We start from the raw sequence: 24,078 nt of genomic DNA, 5'->3' as shown, positions 1-24,078 counted from the left end.
AGAAGAAGTGGCTGCCTGCAAGGTTATATCAAGAAGCTGTTTAAATGACACCTGCGTGTGAATTGTGTATGAAATCCAGTCTGTACTGAAATCAGTGACAAAATTTTCCCTTTGAATGTGGCAAAGATTTCACCCCAACCATTATTTTGAGGAGTCAATGGCAGGAGCAGTTTAAAAATAATTTTTTTAGGCTTTTCAATAAAAAATGCCGTAACAAGATAGAGAGGTTGTAGGTGTACATTTACACAGGTGTAAACCTGTACAAATTATTTTTATGGCTGAGAGTTATATTTATTGCTATCTATCTCTGACATTCTTGTGCCTAGGATTCCTAAGGGGTTGCTGCAATCCTGAAATCTAGCCATGTGTGCGGAAATTATAAAAAGAATTTTTGGCATTAAAACTGTTTTCAAGGTGAGCAAAAACCTGTATTTATATTATCCCTTTTCTATAGATTTATAAATTCCTTTTCTTTGCTGAAACTCAAAAGAGGCATGCAAAGGAAAAAGGAAATTACTCAGTAGCCTGAAGAAGTCTTCAAGTTTACTTAAACACAAACAGATGATAAATGCATGAAGTACACAAAAAAACTGCATTTTTACTGCATTCTGAATTTCTACGTAGAAGTTACAGCATGTTGTAGTAAATTCAGACATCACAGCTGTTCTTACATTTTGTGTTATATGTCTTCAATGTGCAGTTATCCTTAGAACGGCACATCTCCTCTACATACACTTGATGAACTTCCAAGTTTTCTTACAACTCATTTTGTTCTAGAGCACCCAAGGTAATGATAGTATGTGAGAACAGAGCACTGTCCATCTGCATACCGGTTTTATGTCTATATTGGATCAAAAATATAGTTTTAATACAGTTTAAATACAGCATTACTAGAGGCATTTGAATATATGCATCTGTAGTTTCAGCTATAGCTACAGGTTGAATGAGCCAGGACTAGTTTTAATTTTGCAAAATACTTTTTTGGAAGTGCTGGCCTAAATCATGTTGTGTCCTGGACTTAGATTCCAGCTTGCAATAAGCAAAAAGTTCACACTTTACAATGTGTTTTAAGAAGGTAGGAGATGTACGAAGGAGAATCACAATGTAAAAAATTAATTTCTGCAGAGGAAAACTAAGGCATAGAGCTAAAACAGGAAAAAAAGTAGGAATAATGATAGCTGGGGCCAGTAGGGCTGTCCAGTTAGGTCTTGTTGAGGAAGACATGAGGTTTTCTTAGCTGATGCTCTAAAATATGTACTGGGATTAGTCACATAGGGGTTACTATCATCTCATCCAGCAAATCCTTGTTGAGAATTCTGCGGCATCCCTATGGGCTGTGGCCCAGCAGCGGGACAACACGGCCGAGTTTGTATGACAGTCTCTGCAACAGCTTCTTGGAGTCAGGGCATTTTCCCACTGGTGAACCTGGGCGAGAAGGAAGAGGAGAAGCAGTGTTGCCCTCGTCTAGCAGCCTCCCTGCAGAAAAGGAAGAGTTAGTAATATCCTTTCTGTGAGCCTTGGGGAAAGGGCCAGTGGATTTGAAGTGTGGCCACCGCCACAGCACACCAGCAGTGCAGGCAGGGGGAGGATTGCAAAGAGTAAAAAGGACTGGGAGAGGTGAAACCTGATGTGAGAAATGGACAGTTCTGCTATTGATGAGGTGGGAAATAATTGCTAATGGAAGCACATCTGGCCGTGAGGGCAACAGCACCCTGCTAGGTGCCATTTAAGATGTATGCGAGAGCTGCTTGAAGGGTGCCCAGCTGCAGGAAGGAGGGATGTAGACTTTCACGTTAAATGCAAGGTAAAGAACGTATGAATAAGTGAAAAAGCACTAAATTTTGAGCACAGATCCTTCCTTGTGTCTTCTCCACACTGCACTCTCTTTAACTGAAGCAGGACCCAAAAATCCAGATAGAAGGGCAAAATAAAAGCTTCTGTTCACCCAGCTGCTGGGAGATAGGGATTTTGAACACCACTTTCCCCTCTAAGCCCCCCCGGCTTTCAAGGTGAAATCCTTGCAGTGGAATATGCACCGTTTCCCATTTGGAGCTGGTTTCTCATATGGCTTCAGTTGTTCAGCTGCTATAAGAGCATTCAGAAAACTATCCAAAATGTTGGCAAATATACTTTTGCTTGAATTGAAGGACAAGCACTGTGTGCTTGTGCGTTGGGCCAGTGCTGCTTTCCACGGTGGTGACCTTGCTGCTTTGTCTGTCCGTGTGTCCTGGTGGGCCAGGGCCAGGGGTCAGGAGTAGGAAATCGGGAGGAATTTCCTCCTCTTGCTCAGTTGTGGACACAAGCGGATTCAAGGCTGAGCAGCATGAAGGGGAGGGGGCACAGCTGGCTGGGCGCAGGCTGAGCGGCTCCCCGGGGAGTCAGATGTGCTGCTGGGAGGTTTTGCCGGGCAGTCCGTGAGTTTGGTGGCTGCTCAGTCCAGCTGGTACATCCAGAGAAATACATCTAGAAGTACATCCAGAGAAGTCCTGTGCCAGGGCATATGGGTGGGCAGCGCAGGGAGCTGGCTGGCCACATGGCCCCAGCTGCATTTATTTTTGCTGAGGGTGGACTATCTGCTAGGACAAATACATAGGTTGTGTGGAGCCTGGAGTTTTTCAATACTGCTCTATACGACACATGAGTTATTTAAAAAGGGAGAAGGAAACTGTAACCAGCAAAAGAGATTCAAGCCAAGCCAAACTTCCTAAATTCCCAAGTCTTTTCCTCTTCCTCTTCCCTCTTGAAAAATGATAGAAAGCCAATATAAATATTTATACTAGGAATAAAGGAGTCGAGTGCAGGCTGCTTGCCCCCCTCTCCTGAACACGAGGAAGAGCTTTTCCTAATATTCCCTTCTTCGCGGTGGAGCTGGGAGGATCCAGGCATTGGGGTTACTGTGTAACACCCATCCAGGTGTGTGTTACATCTAAAAGTCCAGAGCCTGGTGGCCCGTGCGAGGAGCTGGGCAGCAAGTGGAGGGAAGGGGAGTCCTTGCCCTGCTCAGGCCCAGATTTACATCCCACTTGGTCCTACACCCTCTGTTCAGACACCTAAAGGTGCCCTATGGGAGCTGAAAAAACCTAAGATCTGCTTTGTTGGCAGAGGGAATTGCTCTTTCTCGCTTTCTCTCTGCTGGGACAGAGAGTCTGGGGAGACCAAGCTCCTAACATAAGTTAGGGGGGAAGAATTTGGGCCCTGTGCCTTAAAGGATAAAGATGAAATAGGGCAGGAAGGAGGGACAGGGAGGCTTGCTGGGGTCCACGAGGCAGCCTGTGCGGAGGGGGGCTGCTGGCCCCCACGCCTGCCTGCCCTGCGGCTCCTCGCCCCTGGGGCTGTGGAGCAAAGCGGTTCCCTCCCTGCTGGGGGCCTGGCACGCACTGTGGTGCAAGCTCCTGATTTAACTCTTCTTGTGGGAGCAAGGGAAACATGGAAAACATAAAGCCTTCTGTTTTTCTAGCAGCCCGGATGTTTCTGCTTCCCCACTGGCTCAGGGAAAAGGGAAGTGCTGACAGGAGCCTGACGCCAATCTGAAATTGGGGGGGGGTGTCTTTTTTTGGCTGCCATAATCCAAACCCAATACCCGAGGCCTTGTCAAAAGCAGCCTTGCTTCCTCTGAGTCCGGGTGGCGTGCAGGTTTGATGGGTGTACTGGGAGGTTGCACTTCCACAAGGGTTTTTATTAAATGCTCATCCTCCATGCAGGGAAAGGTGCCTTGCAGCAAAGCCATGTCGGGTTGGAACAGGTCACTTTGCATTTAATTTATAGCCAGCCTCTCACTGCTTCTTCGAACAGTGCCGCACCAGTGCATCTGCGTGTCTGCCTGCCTGAGGGCCCAACAGCATTAATAATAAATGCCCCGGCCGGGGCAGGCGCTTCTGCGCCGGGGCCAGTGGGTGTTTTGGGGCAGGCGGCTCACCCGGGTGGGGCGTGAGCAGTCATCCTGCGGAAAGGAACCGGCAGCGTTGAATAAACTTCTCGCCCTCGCTGCAGCCGGGGTCCCGTGAAGGCACCGGAGCGGCCGGGGGACAGGTATCGCGTCCGTTCGTTACTATGGCGCCACCTCGGCGGGGATGTCGGCGGGAGGGAGGCGGAGGGGGCGGGCGGGCGGCAGCGAGGATGAGCCCTGGCGAGCCGGCGCCAGGCTGGTCCCAGCCCCCGCGGCGCAGGCGGCAGCCCCCGGCCCGCGGACCCCCGGCCGGCGCCCTTCCCGGGGGGCTTCGCTCTGCCCCCCGGCGACTTTCTCGCCGTGGCAAAGCTGCTCTGAATTATTATTTTTATTTATTTTCTTTAATTCTGTTTTCTCCAGCAACTGGTTGCCATCGCGGAGGTCAGCGAGGGGACCCGGGTCCGGCGTCGGGCAATATGACAGCTGCCGCCAAGGCTTGCTAACGCAAGGGGATTTGCTGGCGATGGACAAAATGCCTCGCAAGGGGTTCGGCGCGCTGAAGGAAAGGTTTTGGGCGCCGGGGAAGGAAGAGGTGAAGAACGCCGTTAGCGACTCGCTGGGCAACCTGCGAAGGTAAAACCCGAGAGAAAACTCCCAGGCAGATCCGTCGGTTAAATTTATTAAAAAGAAATGAAGTGTAGGAAAAGCGTACATATAAAACAGAATTCAGAGTTGCAAAAATCAATATGTGAGTCCAGACAGTGAGAGGCAACTTGCTGCAAAACAGAAGTAGTAAAAGGAGCAGTGTTACAACAGTATATAACTGCAGACCATAGGATATTTATCTTAAAAAAAAAAAAGAGGCAAAAATAAGTTATAAAATAGCATCCTAACATTACAAACAGCATGAAAAAGTGCTTTGATTAAAAATGTTTTAAATAAATAAATGTGAATAAGTCTGTGTTTTATCTTGCATGAGGAAAACTGATGATTTAATGGGAATTAACATTCCCACATGACTCCAGTACTTTTGAAATTAGACTTAATGTTCCTAAATCATTGGGGCATTTTGGAAAATCTTGCTCTGAAACACTAAGAGAAAATTTATTCAGTAGAGATGTGCATGTGTGTGTTTGTGTGTTTATTGAGACTAACAGAAATTAGAAAGAGAGACAGGAGAAGGAGCTGTTTGTTAGCATCCAAGCAAGAAAAAAGATTACAGATTTTTATCTTAGTCTGGAAGTTTACAATACAACAAACAGCAAGGTTTTTTTTTTTTTTTTTTTTTTTTTTGGTAAATAAAAATGCTATATGGCTTCTTTCATAAAGGAAAAGAGATTGCTCATCTAATTGGAAGATTTTCTCTGTTAGTAATGGCCACTGACTACATTTACTGTAGATGACAGCCAAAGGGTCCAAGGGCATTTCTTGCATGCTTGATGTTAATTGTTTTAAATGTTTACAATGATCAAGCCAAGCTTTAAACTGAACTTATTTTTAATATGAATTATATTAGCTTTCATATCTGTCCTGTGAGTTTGTTTTGGGAATCAGTTAAGATACAATTCTTAACCTATTTGAATATGCCTTTGATCACAAGAAAATGTACAGTAATTTACATGTATTACACTACAGCATATATATGGAAGCAAATAAGAGTGTACACTTTCAAAGAAGTTACTAATATGCACTTCTACATTACCAGTTACACTGAAAATTTCTGTATCATGTGAGCAGAGTACCTGCGGTCTGCATAGTTTCTATTTAACTTTTCTTCATTTACAGTCTTATAGACAAAGTCTGGAATTTTGCTTTTTTGACTTTTAAGAAACTCTACAGAAATCAAAGGGAGCATTTTTGTATCTCAATGTCAAATTAAGTTATTTATTAAATCATATATCCTCTCTGCTGTGGGTTTTGCTGGCCTTTATGACCAAATACCTGTAGGGTTTGTATTTAGTGAGTACATAATGTAGCAGCACATTGGGTTTATTATGTGGAAATGCTGTGCAAGCTTTGGATTATCTGGCTTATTCTTGTCTTGGAGCTGTGTATCAAGGATGTCGTACTGGTTCCTATGTAGCTGATAATACTGATCTCCAGCTTGAACAACATTGCTACTGAGTCAAACCAAACCAAAATTGAGTTGAGATGCAAGAAAATCTGCTGAACTTGATTATTTTCTGTTTTTAAACATAAGTATACAAGTGCCTTTCACAGATGTACTAGCCAATGGAGGAAATAATGGCAAGCAACAAAAAGTTATTTTTACTATGTCTGTAATCAAATCTAAGTAAGAACTGCTGTAAGTTTAGCAATCTCTTCAGCTGTATTTGAAGGTTTCCATAAGGAATGAAACATGTATGTGTTTAACTTGAAGTTCATTTTCTACAGTTTTTAGCCTAAAAATAGATGTAACATACTTATTTTTTTTGTGATGGTATATATGTATATAGGACTATATATATTACAAGGCCAGTTTCAACCTTGACTTTGCTCTTCATCCAGTCCTATTGGCTTTGGTATGTTGTAAATCAGCAAAGAATTTGGCTTTTCTTCTAGCATTTGATGGATGATAGATTATATTAATGCACACTCTTGATTAGGTCTTTGAGTGTGATGTTATGGACTGGCATGTGTTGATGTGGGATCAAAACCAGCAAACTGGAAAGAAAAATGCTTTTTAGCCTTGCTAAAAATGACGAATCTCTGCCTTCCTACCTCATTTTCCCTGTCTCGCGACTATGAGGGTAGACCCCAGAAGCCAGCGTTTGACAAGATCAGTCACCGGTTATCGGCTGCTCCATAGCAATTGCCCACAGACAAGGTCTAGTGCTAAAGCACAGGCAATATAAGCAACTAACTGTCTCCTCATAGGTGGGTAGGACCCTCAAATTATTTTGTGGGTGCTGCAAACACAGTCTGCCCACAGGAGGTTACTGCAGGGAAGGTGGCTCCTGGAGGGGAGGCAACGGAGACTGAATAGGAGAGGCCTGAGACGCCTCCTTCGTCTAGGAATGCTGCCAGCAGTTTCATTTGCTGGATCTTAGAAAAAGACCCATTTGCTGTTGGATGATCATCATCTGGAATAAGTTACCAAGATGATACAAAATAAGATTTTATGCAAAATATGGTTTGTTCTTCCTTAGTCTAACACAATGAGGCCGCAGGAAATAATTTAGAGGATTCAAGGCTTGGGTGAATGAATGTCAGAGATAGGGCTCTGCAAGCTTTATAAGCTTTCCAAAGCAGAAACCTTCTCCTGTGGACCTTCTGAATTCAGCAGCTACGAGCACTTTGGGACTTCAGTGTACTTGGTGTCTGCACAGAAAAATCCATGAACTAAAATTAAATCTCAAGCCCTGTCTACCCTGAGGATTTCAGCAGTCTTTGACCAGCCAATGGCATTTGTGAACTTATCGATGAAGAGGGAAATGACTAAATGGGTTTACAACTCTTTAATATCATCATTAATGTCATATGGGCCACATCACACAGCTGCTGTATTTAGTCTGGGTCCTGAAAGGTGCAGCTCTGGCTGCATTAGGCAGCCAAAACGGCTAAAAACTGCAGCTTGCAGCTGGGTGATTTACCCTTACATTGGACAGGGTTGCTGCCATTGCTCTGGATCATAGTCTGAGACCTATCAAATTTTTCCTTCGCAAAAGAGTGCAGCAAGCTTAATGCACCCCAGCCCTTGTGGCACTGTGAACACAACACGGGGCGCCCAGACTCAGCTGGTTTGTGAGTTGTGCGAGGCCCCTTGCAGGAAGGTGTTAGTGAAATGCCATGGTACGTGTGTATGGCATGTCCGGTCTGTGGGGAGAGACTGCAGTGCTGCCCGGCCGCCTGGGAGTGCAGCGCCTTTGAGATGCAGTCTCATGGTGCATACGTGTTTGAGACATACCATTACTTCTCGCAAATATAGTGCAGAAATGAACTGCAGAGGTTCCACGCTCAGTCACTGAGAGACTTAAAGAAGATTTGACAGTCTGCTCTGGGAGTTAGTACTGATGCATCAACTGGAGGATTTGGCATAGACAGTTATGACCTGGACAAATCCCCAGAGAGTAAACAAGATCTCAGAAGTTTGTATCTGCTTTTGGATAAATGATAGTTCTAGATAGCCAGTGTATAGGTTTCTGAAATTATGCCAGGGTCGTCAATGAGTGTTGTGCGTGGTGACCGATGTCGGAGGTGTAGGTGTGTGACTGGAACATGGTGTATGTGTATAACTGAGTTGCTGTAGCCTGTAAAAGCCTGTAATATCCTGTAAAGGTTACTCTAGAATGTATTGTAATACATGGTAGGTATTAACATGTGCATTACTGTAGAATTGATATGATTTTAATCAAAAAAAATGAAATGGTTTAATTCTGCTCCACCCACTTACATAATTTGATGACATAGATAATCCTTGTGCTAAAGCACATAAATACAGTTTGGTGAATGTATATGTGTTCTAAGGATTTTAGTTATTACTGATTTGAATTTTAAAAAATTCTTTTATTCTTCCAAAATTCTGCATATGCCAGAGTAGAACCATTCAGTAAGGAAGAGAAACAAGGTCAGCTGGAGAAATTTGTACACACGTTTGATGTCCAGTTATCACAAATAAAATACAGAATTATTATAGAATAATTGTATATTTATATACATACAGTATTTATGACTTTTGACAAAGAACATGGATGTAGATCTCTTCAAATAACCTAGCTTTTCTAACTTGCCAGTTGTTGCACATTTGATGAAAAGAACAAATAGAATGATGTATATATGACTATATGACTATACATATTCAGGTGCAGCAAAATGCCCTCCAATTTTAGTCAGATAAATTAGAAAGGAGCACCGGCTCTGAATCCGATTTCCTCTTCATCTTTGGGGTACAAGTGAAAGTTTCCAGCGGCACTATCAGAATGTATGGATCACCTGGAATATATATTTCTCATCTCTTTAGGAAGTTATCATGCCATCATGGTATGTCTACACTGTTTAGTAAAATAAGGCTGAAAGCAAGGTCAAATGCTGGCTGCCTAAATGTCTGTACTGCTGAATTGTTAGTTTTACCCTGCCTCCATTTTTGGATTGCTTTTGCAAAATAATTTTCTCCAAGACAAATCTGCTAGAGAGGGGCTAACATTAGGCTTTGGGGATATGAAATACGCTGCTAGGATTTGGGATTATGGATCAGTTCTCAACCTGCTTTTCTTTGTAAGTATTGGAATCCAATAGCAAAACCGATTCTATGTAGAAGCAATGCTGGACTCACAGTGCTACTCCTGGCTCACTGGCTGTCACTTTAAACAGTGAATTTGGAGTAAAAGGATGTTTTCATGCCTATGTGAATTGACAGTCAGCTGAAAATGTCCAGATAGGAACAGATGTTTTGGCTTTGCATGATGTGTTTAATCTTTGCCAGCTGTCCAAAACAATGCACCAATTAAAATCTAATCACTCTCATGTAAATAGAGGGATTTGTAAAAGTATAAAAACTTGAGGAACTGTGCTTTGATTTATTTCAATCAATATTTTAGATAGTGTTAGAGGAAGACAATAAAATTACTACTTTTGCCTTTTTAATAACTCTTTTAAGCCTGTAGCAGGTCTAATAAATAATAATTCAATTGTCTTTTCACTTCCTGTGGTCTTCAGTTTTGATATTTTGACATTTTATTCAGTTTAAACCTAGCTGTACAAGTTCTCAGAGCATGGAACGTATGGTATCTTCTTTTTGAAGCACCTTGCTCAGAAATGTTACTCTCTGTACTCTCATTTCACTAACAGTTCTCTGCCAGTGAATCGTAAGATCTTAAACACTTTCAGTAACACTGTAGACATACCGCATTTCCTGTGTTACTTTGCTTTAATGCAAAGCCTTCACTCCAACCTGACAATGAACTATTGATCCAACTTTGAAGTTAGCCCTGCTTTGAGCGAAGGGTTAAATCAGATACCTCGGGAGTTTCCTTTGGACCTAAAACGTTCTGATTCTACCATTTCTTGGAAATGTGAACTGATGGTCTGTAACTGCATTTTTTCCTGTTGCTAAGAATAGGGCTGGAACAATGGTTTTATGATACCGTGTAAAAAGAAGATAGATAGTGAGTAATGCACTGGTTAGCTTGTAGCTCTGAAGCCTAGAAATGCTAAGATTTTGAGGTGAAATTTTATATTGGAAAGATGTAGTTAAATCCATAGGAAGCATCCCAGGAAGCCATATATACCATATATATTTGCAAAACCTTTATTATGGAGAACCATCCATTAGATTATAGGTCGTACTTTAGATTTACAGCAACTCGAGAAAGCTGTGATTTAGGCAATGCTGTTCTCCCAGTAGAAGACCAATCCAGCTTGTGTGTAGATCAGGCAGGTGTAGACCATATGGAATTAATATGAATATATGAATAGAGCATGCTTCCTCTCTTATAACATCAATTAAGAGTAACTAGACTGAAAACTCAAGCCAGGTTTTGTGATTAAATGGAAAGTCTTCTGATACTGTCTGCTTCTCTCATTCTACGAGAGACTGTATGAACACTGCAGACAGGCAGATGTTTGTTGATGCTGAGTCAACATCTTAAATAATGTCTTAGTATTGCCTGTATAAGTGACAAACCCTTTTTCTTACATGAATCTAAAACCAACAAGTGGAAAAAGTAATAATTTCAAAGCAATGTATATAAGGTCTGTTTTGGTCTGTGGTAGTTTGCTAGCTTCAAAAGATTTCTTTGAACATTTTATTGTGAAAAAGACACACTTGAATTTCACTTTTGCCTCTCTGAAACAGAACTTGCACCTTTGACGGGCACATTTAATTACCTGTGAGGAGATGCTACACTGTTTAAAGAAATATAGCAAATTCTGTAGTCTGTTTTGTGTCTCTGAAGTTTGCCTCCTACCCAGTTTCATGATGCAGATTAGCCCTTTCTTAAGTACATAGACTGATATCATTGTGATATTTTTGCGATATCTTTATAATCAATATGAAAACATTAATATTTCTGCTGTTCAAATGTAAGGACATAAGCAAAGGGTAAGCATGGCAACAGAAGTGTGGTAGATTAAAATACACTTCAGGCCAGATGTGTGAAAGAAGGAAATAAGTTACTCCTTATCAGAAATGAGTTAATTAAACCATTTAATCATCTTATACAGCAAGCTGGGCTTCACTTAGATTAAGTAACTCTGTTCACATTTTCATAGCACTGAAAGTAGTTCCATAGGAAACGTGAAAGGAGATGGATCCAGAGTTCAGTGCTTCAGAGCAATGGCAAAACAGAAGGCTTTGTAATGTAACTGCTGATCAAGGTCTTCCTTTCATAAACACTTAACTTCAAGCTTGCAAGCAATGTTTAGTGGGCTCTTCATGTATTCAGAGCCAAACATGCTTAAATGTTTCAGCATGTCAGAAAGCCCATGTTCCGCATTTAAAATAAATGCATAAAAAGTTAATGTTAGGAAAGGAAGAATTTAACTTCAGTCTAATGGTGTGCATTCAGTTCTCTCTGAACCGATATTTTCTCTCAGAGACATTCCCTGTTCCTATAGCACAGGATGCTAATACCTCCAATCAGATTGGGAGACCAAATTAATTTTTAATTGCACTATCATAGGAGAAACTTCTGTAAGTGCAGGAAATAGCGTTGGGCAATGGTTCTACTGATGAGGTCATTTGCATTGTAAAACATTGGTCCGGAGTGCTCCTTGCCTTGGCAGCAGTAGCTATTTGCCTTCTGTGGGAGCCTCCTTTCTACCACAGATGACACAGGGCTCCAGCGGCAGCACCTTCATAACTTGGACACCTATTCAGGATCTTCGACACCGCCCTTCTCTTGACGATATTTCTGAAATGTTATATGTCAAAAAATATTGGTCTGAGCTGGTAGCTTATGGGCAGACTCTTGCAGAGTAAGTGGGTGGGTACCATTCGCTCCTTTTCCTGAGTAAATGGGAAAGCCCACATCCCCTGGCCTTTCCTCTCTGTTCCTCCCCAACTGCACTGCAGCTGCTACAACAGATTGGTCCCCAGTGAAGCTCTTTCAGTCTCTCCTGCTGAGGAGAGGCGAATTGCCAGCCCTGAAAGTTCCTGTCTTTCTTCAGATCTCATTAAATATTAAGTATTTTAAACAAAAGTGCAACACAGTCAACAGTAGGAGTTGAGGAAGTTCATTTTGCAACAACCTAAAACCTTGCAGTGAGAGGATGTTTCAGAGAAGAGGGGACATGTGGATTCAAATCCCTTCAGGCAGAGAAAGGTCTGGGCCTTGCTCTTTCACATCTTAAATGAGTGCTCTGATGCCAAAGCCTCTTTTCCCCTTCAGTTTAGTCTGATTTTTGTCAGGTGAAACCAGTGAACAAAACAGGTGAAACCGGTTTTTGGTTGAGCATGTTTTGTGCTATATATATGCTTTTCTGGAAACCTATTGTCAGCTCTGGTTAACAGCTGTAATTAGAAATTATGATGCATTTCTTCATATGTACATAGACATAACAACCATTAGATTTTATCACAGTTTCTGCTGACCTCAATAGAGCTTTCATAATTATGCTCACAAATAGCCTGCAAACAGTTTTCCAGCCAGCTGTCCAGCTAAGTGGCTTGGGTTTACAAACTTGAGAGGTTACTCATGAAAAAATGCAGGCTATACTAACCTTTGAAAGCCTGCCTGATGCTAACTCATCACAACATCATGAGACAAATGTCTAGCAAGCAGATGATTTAGTGGCTGACTGGAGCATATAACTGCCTATCTACTTTTCAGCAAATCTTACTGACAGAGTAAGGCATTTTCATTTTATCTGTCTTAATCATTTTAGGAAAATTGATGGCACCAATGTAGAGGAAGATCACACTGAACTGACTGAAGAGGGGAGGCCTGTGCAGGCCAGCACCCAAAAGCCTCCACTGTTTGACTGCTACTGCTGCGGGCTGCCCAAGCGCTACATCATTGCCATAATGAGTGGTCTTGGCTTTTGCATTTCTTTTGGAATTAGATGCAACCTGGGTGTTGCCATTGTGGAAATGGTGAACAATAACACAATTTATATTAATGGAAAACCAGAGCTTCAGGTGAGGAACTGTCTTTCTCTGTTCTTATCTGGACCCCACTGCAACATTGTCAAAGGACCACATATCAAAGGACGGTATATTTTAATTATAAAATTACCCCCCATATCTCTCATATTACCCCAGTGAGGTAGGGAAATGCTATTTTCTTGTGCAGATCAGAAACCAAGGCAGAGGGACACTTGTGTCTGGGTTCACATAGATGTGTAGGTGTTTAATTCCTTTTTAGATCCCTAAGTCACACTAAAAATCTGTGGGATCTGAGCATTTTCTGAAGATCTTGCTCAATGTCATACAGGATGTAAGTGGCAGAAATGAGAACTGAATTTGGCTCCTATGACCATCAGGTCTCTGATATTTCAGTCACAGACATTTTGTTGCAGTGGTAGAAGCTTTTACTTCTTCTGCTACCTGTCTGTCCTCTTTGTCAGGGAAAAAATCACACCAAGGGCAAGGATGATTGAATGAGACTTGTGTCAACTTGTCCCTAGCTGCCATAGTATGTAGCATCAATGATTCCTGCTAGGCATTTTAAAAAGATTTTTCTTTTTTTCACTTTTTGGTATCTTGGGGTAACAGCCTGAAATGTTGTTCCATCAATGCTTGTTACCTTAACTGTAATCGAAGAAAAATCACTTTTAAATAAGTTTGTTGTCTTGAAGTGCCACAGGATAAGTGTTGCTGATCTTTCAAGGAGAATGGAAGATTGTATTGAGAGACTATTTTGAAGCAGGAAAAGTAGTCTCTTGGGGAAATGTGCCCTGATGCTGCTACAGAAGGAACAATTCATTCTCTACACAGGGCTGAGTCCACTCCATTCAAATCAGTAGATGTTTTCTGAGACCTTAAAGTAGTCACTAGTGATGGGGGGGGAAAGGTTTTTAAAGGTTATTAACAATGCAGATTGGTGGCTAGAGATTTTTGGAGTAAAATGCCAAGGTATTTACAAATCGAAGTAGAGGGCATGTTGTTCACAGTAGATGACTACAAACCTTTAAATATGCACCTGAGAAACTGCAGGTTCAGTGCATATCTTAGTTTCCCCAGGGAACTTGTCAGTCCTACATTGGTACAGGGATGTGATCTCTTGAATTCCTTTCTGGAACTTTATGAACTTGAGCCTCATTTACACTTGCTCTAATTATTGACTAATTTTAGATACTGCTATAACAGTAGACATCTTTCCATGTTATTAATATAAAAGTGATCATGAAGCAAAATGTTATCCTTCCTCTTTGCTCCAAAATAGCTCTTCTGAACTCAGGGTTCAAGGAGAAAAAGTTGAGACTGACCATCAGAAGAGAGGGCAGGTGGGGCAGCTTGGATCTACCTTTCTTTTCTTCACCACCCCTTTGTTTTGCCCTGGGCTTTGACTATCCCTGTTCTGAACAAAGTATTTCAAACAGGCTCATGCAAGAACAGGAATGTCCTCATTTAGGCAGAGCTTTGAGAAGACTGAAGTTGTCTAGTATCCAGTGAGGAGGTGCATGGTGAAAGCATTTCACTTGGCTGCAGACAGCTTTCACTAGGAACCATCTACGGCCAGCCTGTTGGTGGCCTTTATATCCCAATCCAGCCCTAATATGACTGGCATCACATTTAATAAAAGATAAACTAGCCAGATAGCTAATTTTACCTAGCTTTATTTGCAGCTTTGCATCTCTCTTGACCAGCTCCAATGTTGGCTTTTCTTCAGGCTTTTCTCCACTCTCCCCCTTGGCTTTTCTGCTTTCATGGCACTTAACACAGATGGTGGACAGTCCAAACTGGACCCTGATGAGAAGAACTGTGGATATTACAGGACCAGCCCGACTAGGCAGCCGATCAACCCAAAGCACGTGGGCAACCTTGATAATCACGAGGAAACTGACATGCCCATTGAAAGACATCAGCTCCTTGTTATAGCACAGAATAGGTTTGAAAACAAAGGTTTCATTAGTTTGAAACGTTAGTTTCAAAACTAATCAACCCACAAGGCAGCAGCGACAAGAGGCAAAGATGAAGGTCCAGCACTGGCTCCCTTTTAACTGAAACCTTTGCCTCTCCTATCTGCCCTGATTAAGGCAAAAGTTAAGTTTTGCTCCCTGTTAAGGACAAAAGCAATAATCTCACCTGGGAATTTGTCATCCTTCTGTCCTAACTGGGGGAATCCAAGCTCAGCAGCACCAGTGTAAAGAGGCTGGCTTGATGTGGAAGATGGTGACTTCTGAATGACTTCCAAGCAGTCGTTATCTTATAATCGACATGCTTCATCCTACAGCATTTTTACTGTTTCCTTTACAGAAAGCCCAATTCAACTGGGATCCAGAGACAGTGGGACTTATACATGGCTCTTTTTTCTGGGGTTACATTGTGACACAAATTCCAGGAGGATTCATTTCAAACAAACTAGCTGCTAACAGGTAAGAGAACAACAATCAAAAGAACTAAGCTTTGCAGCCTGATCACTGTTTTACACTGTTTAAATGATGATAAACAACATAGTGAATAAATGTGTTTCAGGGATACACTTCTGAAATTCAACATGCAGTATTTATGTCTATAACCAAACTGGAAACAAATTCCTATTATGGGTCTGATTCTCCCTGTTTAGCTTGTTCATCTGAAATATTTGTACATTTCTTGTTTTCTAAACAATAATGTCTTCTGGAGAGTGGTTGGAAAACTATGCCTGGTGTTTCAGACAGTGATTTGACATTAATCATTCAGAAGTTACCATAATGTTTTTTAGCTCAACTTATCACCAAAGGAAAATTTTCTAACTAAATTTGACTTTTCTCTTTTAAGAATTCTTTGTGGATTGAAATGCCTTCCAGAAATTTTGAAGCTGGGCATTTAGGAATTACAGAACTATTTATATTCTGAAGACATAAATCCATACTCATACACATGTATATCCTCACTGTGGCTGGATACAGTACTGACATCTATGGTTAGGATTGCCTGGAACTTTTCTAAAAGAGCTTCATGTTGTCTGCTTAGCAAACTTTGAGCATCTGTATATATTTCTTCCATGCTTATTGTGTTTGTGGGCTGATTTTTTTTTAAAATCAACTATTTTTGAAAATGAGAGTAAAAGTAGATAGTTTTACCAACAATAGCTTTGCTTTTGAGCTTTGCTTTAAAAAGTCTTCAGAACTTGGAATACAGCAACAGCAGAGAGAGAGAGATTGTCTGAAGGCAGCTGGTTGTGAATGAGATGTGCATGTGAAGGGGGTTTGGGATCTACAGATGGAAAAGAGAGTTGGTAATCATGCCATCCTCTGTGCACATGAAATGACTTATCTGAAAACACTTCCATAATTGGAAAAGACTCCTTAAGACCGGTTCCGGTTTGTTTTGCCTAAAATCAAAGTACTTTGCTCTCTGCATTTTGCAAATAGCCACAGGGGTTACAGGTCTGCCTGGCAGTTCCCTCCCTTGTGCTCTTATATCGTAATGACTCCAACACAGAGTCATTCCACAGAATTGTGCAGAAGCTCAGTCCCGACTCTCCTCCACTGAAGCCAAAAGTTTCTCTGAGTTCAGTCTGCATTCTTTCTTTAACAGTACTAGCATCCTCTTTTCTTCATTTCCCTACCAGACAAAAGTGCCTAAACAAAGTATTCTTCCTTCTACCTGATAAGCCAAACAAATTGGCTACATTTAATTGTTTCCCTAACCATTCTAGTCTCTCCATCGAATTTTGCAGCAGAAGGGACCAAAAGACCATTCCACAGATGCGCACACTGTTGGCTAAATAATTCATCATATTATTAGTTTGGCTTTTGTTTCCTTTATTTTCTAGCAAACAATAAAATCAATCATGTTTTCATTCCAGCTCACTTTATTCTATCAGCTGACTACTTTCTTAGTAGAAATTGTATTTGCATATGCATTGTGCCTATGCACAGCAAGCTGTATTTCTGTGCCCATATGACTTTCATACTCAATATAATAGCACAATACGACATGACAGTACGGATTTGACTATAATAACTGAGTTTAGTTGGAGCTATGACTATCATAACTGGGAGTTTGCTGAGGAACAACAGTACCCAGAAGACTGAGCTTAAAGAGGATTTTTGTTTGTAGTAGTAGGAATCAGGTTCATGCTTACAGATTTGGCTAACTCCATGTTTTTCATTTATTTCTTGTTTACCCAACCAGTTTCAGCTTGGGTGGATTCACCACTGATCCTGAGTTTCTGTTTCAGAGGTGAAATATGGCCTTGCTAGGGTACAGAGAACAGGGAGTTCTGGGGCCAGTCTGCGAACCCAAACCCTGAGGAAGACAACTGCTTTCTTTTGTCCCAACTGCACACTGGCAATGAGATGTGTTATTTTATTCTATTATTCGCATTATAGGTTTAGATATAAGCTGTTTTGCCATCTGTTTAAGTCCTGCTCAGTGCTATGAAACATTGAACATGTATGGACCCCATAGGCATTTCTCTAATGCAAATAGTTATCTATAATAACATGGTATTCAAACGGATCTCAGAACAGCTGAGAATATTGAGTGCTTTGTAATTTTGCACACAACAATCTGACACCACATAAGCCCCTTTCTACATTTGCCCAAATTTGCGTAGACCTGCGTTCCACCAAAAGGTTCATGAACCACTTAGTGACGATGCTCCTTTAACTCGCTGCTTCTCCTCAAAAATGCATCCAAATGTAACTTCATCATTATCTGGTAGTAACAAAGAGACGTGCAACATGAGGCACCTCCTGATATCAGTTGTCAGTAACAGCACCCCGCTGGGCAGAGGCGTCCGTTGCCAAAGAACTCTGCTTTGATTCCAGGGTGGCAGCTGGCCGGGGATCAGAATGGTGAGGAGAAAAGAATACGTGAATGAATGAAAAGACCTGGGCTATTTTTTGCCAAGGTGGAGACCAAGATATTTCAGATAAAAGGCAGTGAACTGCTGGAAGGATGCTGGAAGCACTCTTAAATAGTAGCCCTCTTAAACAGTAGCAAAAGAATGACTGATTCTAGCTTAGTACAAATGATGCATTTACATGCTAGGTATATGAAGAGCTGGCATTGAATGAAGTAGCAAAGATTGGATACTCAGTTTTCAGAGCTATCTGCTTGGATAATAAACCATGTTCTCTTTCTTATGGCATATTCTTTCACTGGCTTTTTAACTTATATTTTTACACAGTTTTCTATAATTCCCTGAGAGTGTCAATAGCACTACAGTAACAGATCTGATATTTCTATTAGTGACAAAGAAGATGCAAGGTGCAAAACTCTTTCCTTCACTGATCATAATAGACAGCTAAGTAATACTTATGTCTCAGCTGGATGTTTACTTGGCTTTGGAAGCAGTCTCCTAAATGTCAAGATATGATCATATGCTTTGTGTTCCATTCCAGATTTTTAGATTAGTTTCTGTATAACTCCATTCCATTGCCACTTCCCTCTCCTAGCCTACCCAGCCTCTTTGCTTTTGTGTTCCTCTGTTGAGACTTTTCTTGTTATTCAGATCATGAGCTGTCCAGGCAGGGACTATAGTTTTTGTCAATAACTTCACAGATAGTGATAAAGTAGCTTTGATCTCTGACTGTAGATTCTTAGCACTATAATACTGACATTACTAATAATAATAATAAACCCAGATTCAAAAAAAAAGTAATATATGTAATAGCCTGTGAATATGTTTTCTGAAAGAGACTGAAATGTAAACTATCAAAATTCTTACAAAAAAAAAAGTAAGAAAGATAAAACTGGCAATAAAAGATTTTTAAAGGTTTAAATATTTTGAAGAGGCAGATGATAAACAAGTATGCATAATAAGATCTGTGTGTGTCTTTGGCAGAAAAATCAAAAGGAAGAGAAATACCACTAATGTCCAAATTATATGATTTCAAATCATATCTGTATAAAATCATTCATATATCAGAATGAAGTTCAGTGTGTCTTTTCCAAATGACATATGCATAACAAGCTGATTTAGCACTTGTAAGATGTTGCTGAATTTTCAATAATTTCAAAAAGAGCTGTGAATTATGGCTCGCTCACAATAGCATGCTGCTAAGCAATGTCAGTTTAGCTAGGAGTCATGGGCCATTACGAAAGGGACTGGTTTATTCTCAAAGTGTCACCCCGAGCCTTGGAGCAAGACAGGGCAGCTTGGGCTGACCTCCCATCCTGTAATGTGCTGTCGTCGCAAGGGGGACCAACTGCTGCAACCTTCTATTTCCAGAGTGAAAGATCCCCTACACAAAAGGAGTCTGCAGGGATCCAGACATGGTTTCTTTGAATTGCAGACAACACAACGAAGCCAGTAAACCGATGAAGATTAATAGAAATCACTTCAATTTAACTAGTGCTCAGCAGTTGTGGAGACCTCTGACTGCCTGTAGACATTTGCTCTGATATTTTTCAGTGCTGTGACAGAATCTTAGAAGGGATCCTCATGCATGTCACCTTCCACAGATGCTGAATTAATGAACTCTTGATATTCAGACAGTGCATGATACAGCAGTTGAATCCCATTTGTTGTCTAGAAAGGAAATCTGAGGCTTCAGTCAGCCAGATGTGAAGATATGTGAACTGCAATAAATAAAGCATAGTTTATTCTTATTAACAGTGGTAAGTTCACTGGTGTTCCAACAGATTGTTCCCAGTCTTTTTCCTGGTTTCCAGTGGTATTTTCTGTGGTGCAACGGCCCCAGTTTTCCAATGAGCTCCTCAGATATCTTTTTACATGCTGTGTAAGAGAACTGAACTGGGCACCCAAGGACGCTTTCATCCACACTGCAGCATCAGAGCTGCATTGGCAAGTCTACGTGCCATGCCCATGCTCATGCCATGTTGAAATGATTGTCTTGTAGCCTGAGTTGTCTGTCACATCTATTCTCACTGTTGTACATTATTGATACAGCAGGGTAAGTGTGCACCACTCTTTGGTTAAGCTCAAGAAAGCCCAGGCCCCTGCGGGAAGAGCTCACATTCGGACTGAGGAGGGTGAGGCAGAGCTGGCTTGGAGCGCTGGCTGGTGCTACCATGGACATCTAAGTGGCCTGGACTTTCAAGGGTGTTGCTTGGATCTGTTACCATCACTCAGAGGTTTTTGCTACCTATTTTTCTAACAGACGATAAGGTTTGGGAAGCTGCAAAAGATTTCCCAAAGGCACCTGGCCCCAAGCGCATTTAGAACCTCAGCTGACTTGTGCCCGGCTTGTAGGAGATGTTCTTCCCAGACAGGGTAACAAAACATTTATATCATGCAAAATATTTTTCACAGCTGCTGTCTTGTAGAAATGTTCCTTCTATGTCACAGCTGTATAGGACATTTGCAGGTATTACTTCGAGAAGTGATGTTAGAAAGGAGTTGATCTTAAACTGTGCTGCTACACATTTTAGCAGCAGGAAGTAGAAATAAGAAGCACACTCTTAAGAGGAGCCCTTAATCTAGAGTCTACCTGATTTAAGTTAAAACTTATTCATCTAACAGGATTTAAGAACTTTTCAAGATAGGAATGCTTCTCTCAGTTCAGCACTCCTGTAAACAGCATGTTCACTCTTAGCCTCCAGTAATAACACCAATGTCTATTCTTCTGATACAAAGAAATATCCGATAGCTTTATTTAAGTATGTATGAAACTCCTGTTTCCTTAGAGAAGAAAACATACTGGCTTTACGGGGACTCATTCCCTCATTGCCAATAAGGAGACATCATAATTAACTTCACAAGTATTTGGGTTGGTAAGAGAACAGGTATTTGTGATTGTCTGTGCGGTTGTACCTGAGAACAGCATCCCTTCTGAAAAGTAGATAATAATTACATTCCCTTTTATGTTACTTTTTTCCAAAGGGTATTTGGAGCAGCTATTTTTCTAACCTCTACACTGAATATGTTCATCCCTTCTGCAGCAAGAGTACATTATGGTTGTGTGATGTTCGTAAGAATTCTTCAAGGTCTGGTGGAGGTAGGAATACTCACCATTCTGGTATCTCCATATATCATTTGTTTTTTGAGATTTGATTCTAAAATGTCATAACATACTTTGTCACGTTTCGTGATCAAACTACATTTTTCCCTGTTATTCATTTCCTCCACTGGTGTTTGATAATTTTATTGATTTATATTTTCAGTTCAGCAGTTTATACAAAGACATGTCCATGGAAAGCTGCTTTCCTGTAAAACAGTGCTTTTTACAATGATGAATTTTTAATCATATTGATTTATAATTTTAAGTTAGACAGCTAGACGGGTTGACAGTATCAGCAACTGCTTGAAGTAGGAATGAAGTGAAAGCAAATCATATAATGTGTGAAATGTCCGCTAGGGTGTCACCTACCCAGCCTGCCATGGAATGTGGAGTAAGTGGGCTCCTCCACTGGAGAGAAGCAGGTTGGCAACCACATCTTTCTGCGGTAAGTTGATAGGCTTATACAGTTTATGTAAGCATATATAGTTTGTGGTTCTACTCCATCCATGCTTCCTATTAGGCATATTTTATTCATATTGTGATTTACAAGAGAAATACAAATCCTCTGCCTTTTGCAGCACCTGTCCACATACTCATTCAACTTGAACTTTGAGTTCAGGATCCTGAGAATCTTTTATATATGTATATATATATTTCATCCCTTTATCATTTAAAACCAACCCCCCAAATGACTCTCATAGTAAACTAAATCAGGTCTAGTGGTGTCAGATGAGAGAAACTGCATTTTTTTTCATTTGCTTTATTTTTAGGGATGCCATTTATTGTGTGTATTCAACTGACCCTTCTAATCAAGTGTGCACTTAAAAAAATATATTTTAAAGGACCTGAGTACTTCAGGCTCCTTGTGGAAAGTATTGAAGTGGAGGTGATGCAGTTTGTTGCCACTACCTGTTCTACTTCACTCTGATCTGAACTATGTTCAGACTCATAATTTGTTCTCTTCTTGGGTCCTTTTCCAAAGCTAACAGACATCTCTCTTAAATATGGCTTGTGGGAAATTTCAGAAGACTTTGGGGAGAGGAACCCAATGGAAATATGAAACAAATCAAATTCACTCAATCCCTTTGGAACTTACCTAGCCCTCTGGCAACAGCCTTAAATGTTGTTATGAAATGGAGAGCAGGAAAAATGCTAAGGTTTTACGCCTTGAGGATTCCTTCTTTTCCCTTACAGTCCCATTAATAAAAATGAAAAAAAAAAGTTTTTCTTTTAATCATTTTCCAGGTACCAACTTTTGAAAAGAGCTGCCCCCATGGGTCTCCCTGTGCTACCACTGTTTCTTGCCAGTAAAAACTATTGTGGCTCTCATACCTTTTTGGCCTTTTCCCAGTTCTAGTTTGAGCTGTCCCCTTCTTCCTACCCTCTCCTATCTAGTGTCTTCATCTTCCTTTGGTAACCTTGAATCTTCAATTAAGTGCTAATTCCGGAACTGTGAATGTTAGCCTCTCCTTATAGACTCCAGGTTGGGTTTGCGTAGAAGGCTAAATGGGAAGACAAGGCATAATCCAAATGTATTCCCTCGACTTTTGTATCCTGAAACGTCTGGATATACAGAGTACAGAGCAGGAATGGCTGTGTTGTAATTTCAAATATGCTGCTTGTTAGGAGTGGAGGAGAAGGCACTGTTCAACACTTCACTCTGTCATTTCTCATCCTCTAAGACACCCTCATTGTCTGTATTTGGTGTATCCCTTCCCAGTTTCAACAGGGAAATTGGAACTATGAGTGAATGTATAATAATATGGAAGAAGAATTAGAAATTGTAGGACTTTGAAGAGTGAGCACTTGGGAAAGGGGGAAGAGAAAACAATGAAAATAAATGTAGGTGGTGGGGTAATGCCAGCTGAGGAGGAATATCTGTGAGAGACAATATTCAACAGAAAAGGTAGAAGTCATAGGAAGAAGTAGTCTATCCATTAGTAGTAGAACTGAAAGGCTGGGAGAAATACAGTATTGAACACAGGAGGAAGAGGAAAAGGAAGAGCAAAACAAGAGAAAAAAAACAGTTTTTCGTATTACAGGAATTTTATTTTTATTATAAATGATTCCAGGATAGAAAGCCCTACCATCCCCAATACTGTCTCTGTGAACTCCTAGCAGTGGGTAGAGAAAGATCCATCCTGCAGCTCAGCACTCATTTTAGTTGCTACAGATCACACGTTTTTTACTTGAAAGGTGAAAAGGAACAACAGAAACATTAGGAAACCCCACGTTAATCAGGTTCCTCTTTGAGCATTTTCATGCCTGGGACTTTGTTATTCCTGCCGGAATGCTGAGTTATACAGAGAGGAGAGAGAAGGGTCACTGCAAACTGTTGCAGAGAAGTATTTGCTAATGAGTAGAGTGAGGTGTTCCTGTGTATTTGCCAGCAGTTTTGGGTTAAAAGTGTTTATTAACAAAGCATGTCATAATGTCAAAAGTACAGGCATCTCATTTCCCGGAATAATTCAAAGCAACAGGTGAACTCACTGGCTCTGTCTTGCACTGAAACTGAATGTCCAGATTGAGTGAATTCTCCCAGCGTCTTCATGGAAATTCCTTTCCAAGCACTTAAATGCTCATCTCTTTCTCCAGGTCACTCACAAACATATTTCACCACGTTCTCAATCCGAAAACCTTGGCACAATCCACTTTTTATCCTCTTTTTTTTCCCTCCATCAACATTTGACTATTCCAGCTGTTTGTTCATGCTACTGATATGAACAAAACTTGGTTAAACAGATACAGGGGTGGTGTGAAAGCACCCTCCGCTAGGAGCGCTGATGGGGTCGTGGGGCTAGAGTCATGACAAGAGACTCTCAGGATACCTACAGCTGTTGGGAGCTCTGGGCATCGAGAGGATAGCTGAAACTCGGACCATTAGCTTTTCTGGAGCTCATCTCACTTGCATATGCCATGAGGTTAGGAAGGATCTCCCACTTCAGTGGATATGGCTTAACCCTGCTCAGTGGTTTGCATTCAGTCTTGGCTTTGTGAATCCCATTTCCCTATACGGCACAGCGGCCATGCAAAATGAGCCAGGTGATTTCCCCAGCAGTGAAGGCCAGTCCTCCCTACTTGAGCAAAATGCAGTTGCCATCCCGTTCCCCACGTTCACAAGAAATCACGGTGCCAGTTGGCCAGAAGCCTCCCTCTGATTCTAGCCCTGTGAGCACTGGCTGGGGCTGTCTGAG

General features: G+C 41.2%; 1 protein-coding gene across 2 annotated transcripts in view; it reads left to right on the top strand.

Moving 5' to 3' along the window:
* Nucleotides 1–3,947: 3,947 nt before the first annotated feature.
* SLC17A8 (solute carrier family 17 member 8) overlaps nucleotides 3,948–24,078 on the top strand; it is a 31,235-nt gene continuing 11,104 nt past the window's right edge. Inside the window, exons 1-6 of one of the 2 annotated variants that reach the window (XM_026086395.1) lie at nucleotides 3,948–4,029; nucleotides 4,307–4,519; nucleotides 12,710–12,962; nucleotides 15,243–15,361; nucleotides 20,767–20,881; nucleotides 21,242–21,329. In XM_026086395.1, coding sequence (XP_025942180.1) covers nucleotides 4,410–4,519; nucleotides 12,710–12,962; nucleotides 15,243–15,361; nucleotides 20,767–20,881; nucleotides 21,242–21,329 — 685 coding nt within the window. In that variant the 5' untranslated portion in view covers nucleotides 3,948–4,029; nucleotides 4,307–4,409. Of the gene's footprint in view, nucleotides 4,030–4,251; nucleotides 4,520–12,709; nucleotides 12,963–15,242; nucleotides 15,362–20,766; nucleotides 20,882–21,241; nucleotides 21,330–24,078 lie in introns of those variants that run through there. The other variant, XM_026086396.1, reaches the window with a different exon arrangement.

This window comes from Apteryx rowi, unplaced genomic scaffold, assembly GCF_003343035.1.
Source record: "Apteryx rowi isolate R43461 unplaced genomic scaffold, aptRow1 scaffold_691, whole genome shotgun sequence".
NCBI lineage: Eukaryota > Metazoa > Chordata > Aves > Apterygiformes > Apterygidae > Apteryx > Apteryx rowi.
The sequence above is the reverse complement of the archived record's forward strand: the minus strand, read 5'-3'. Positions and strand labels throughout refer to the sequence as shown.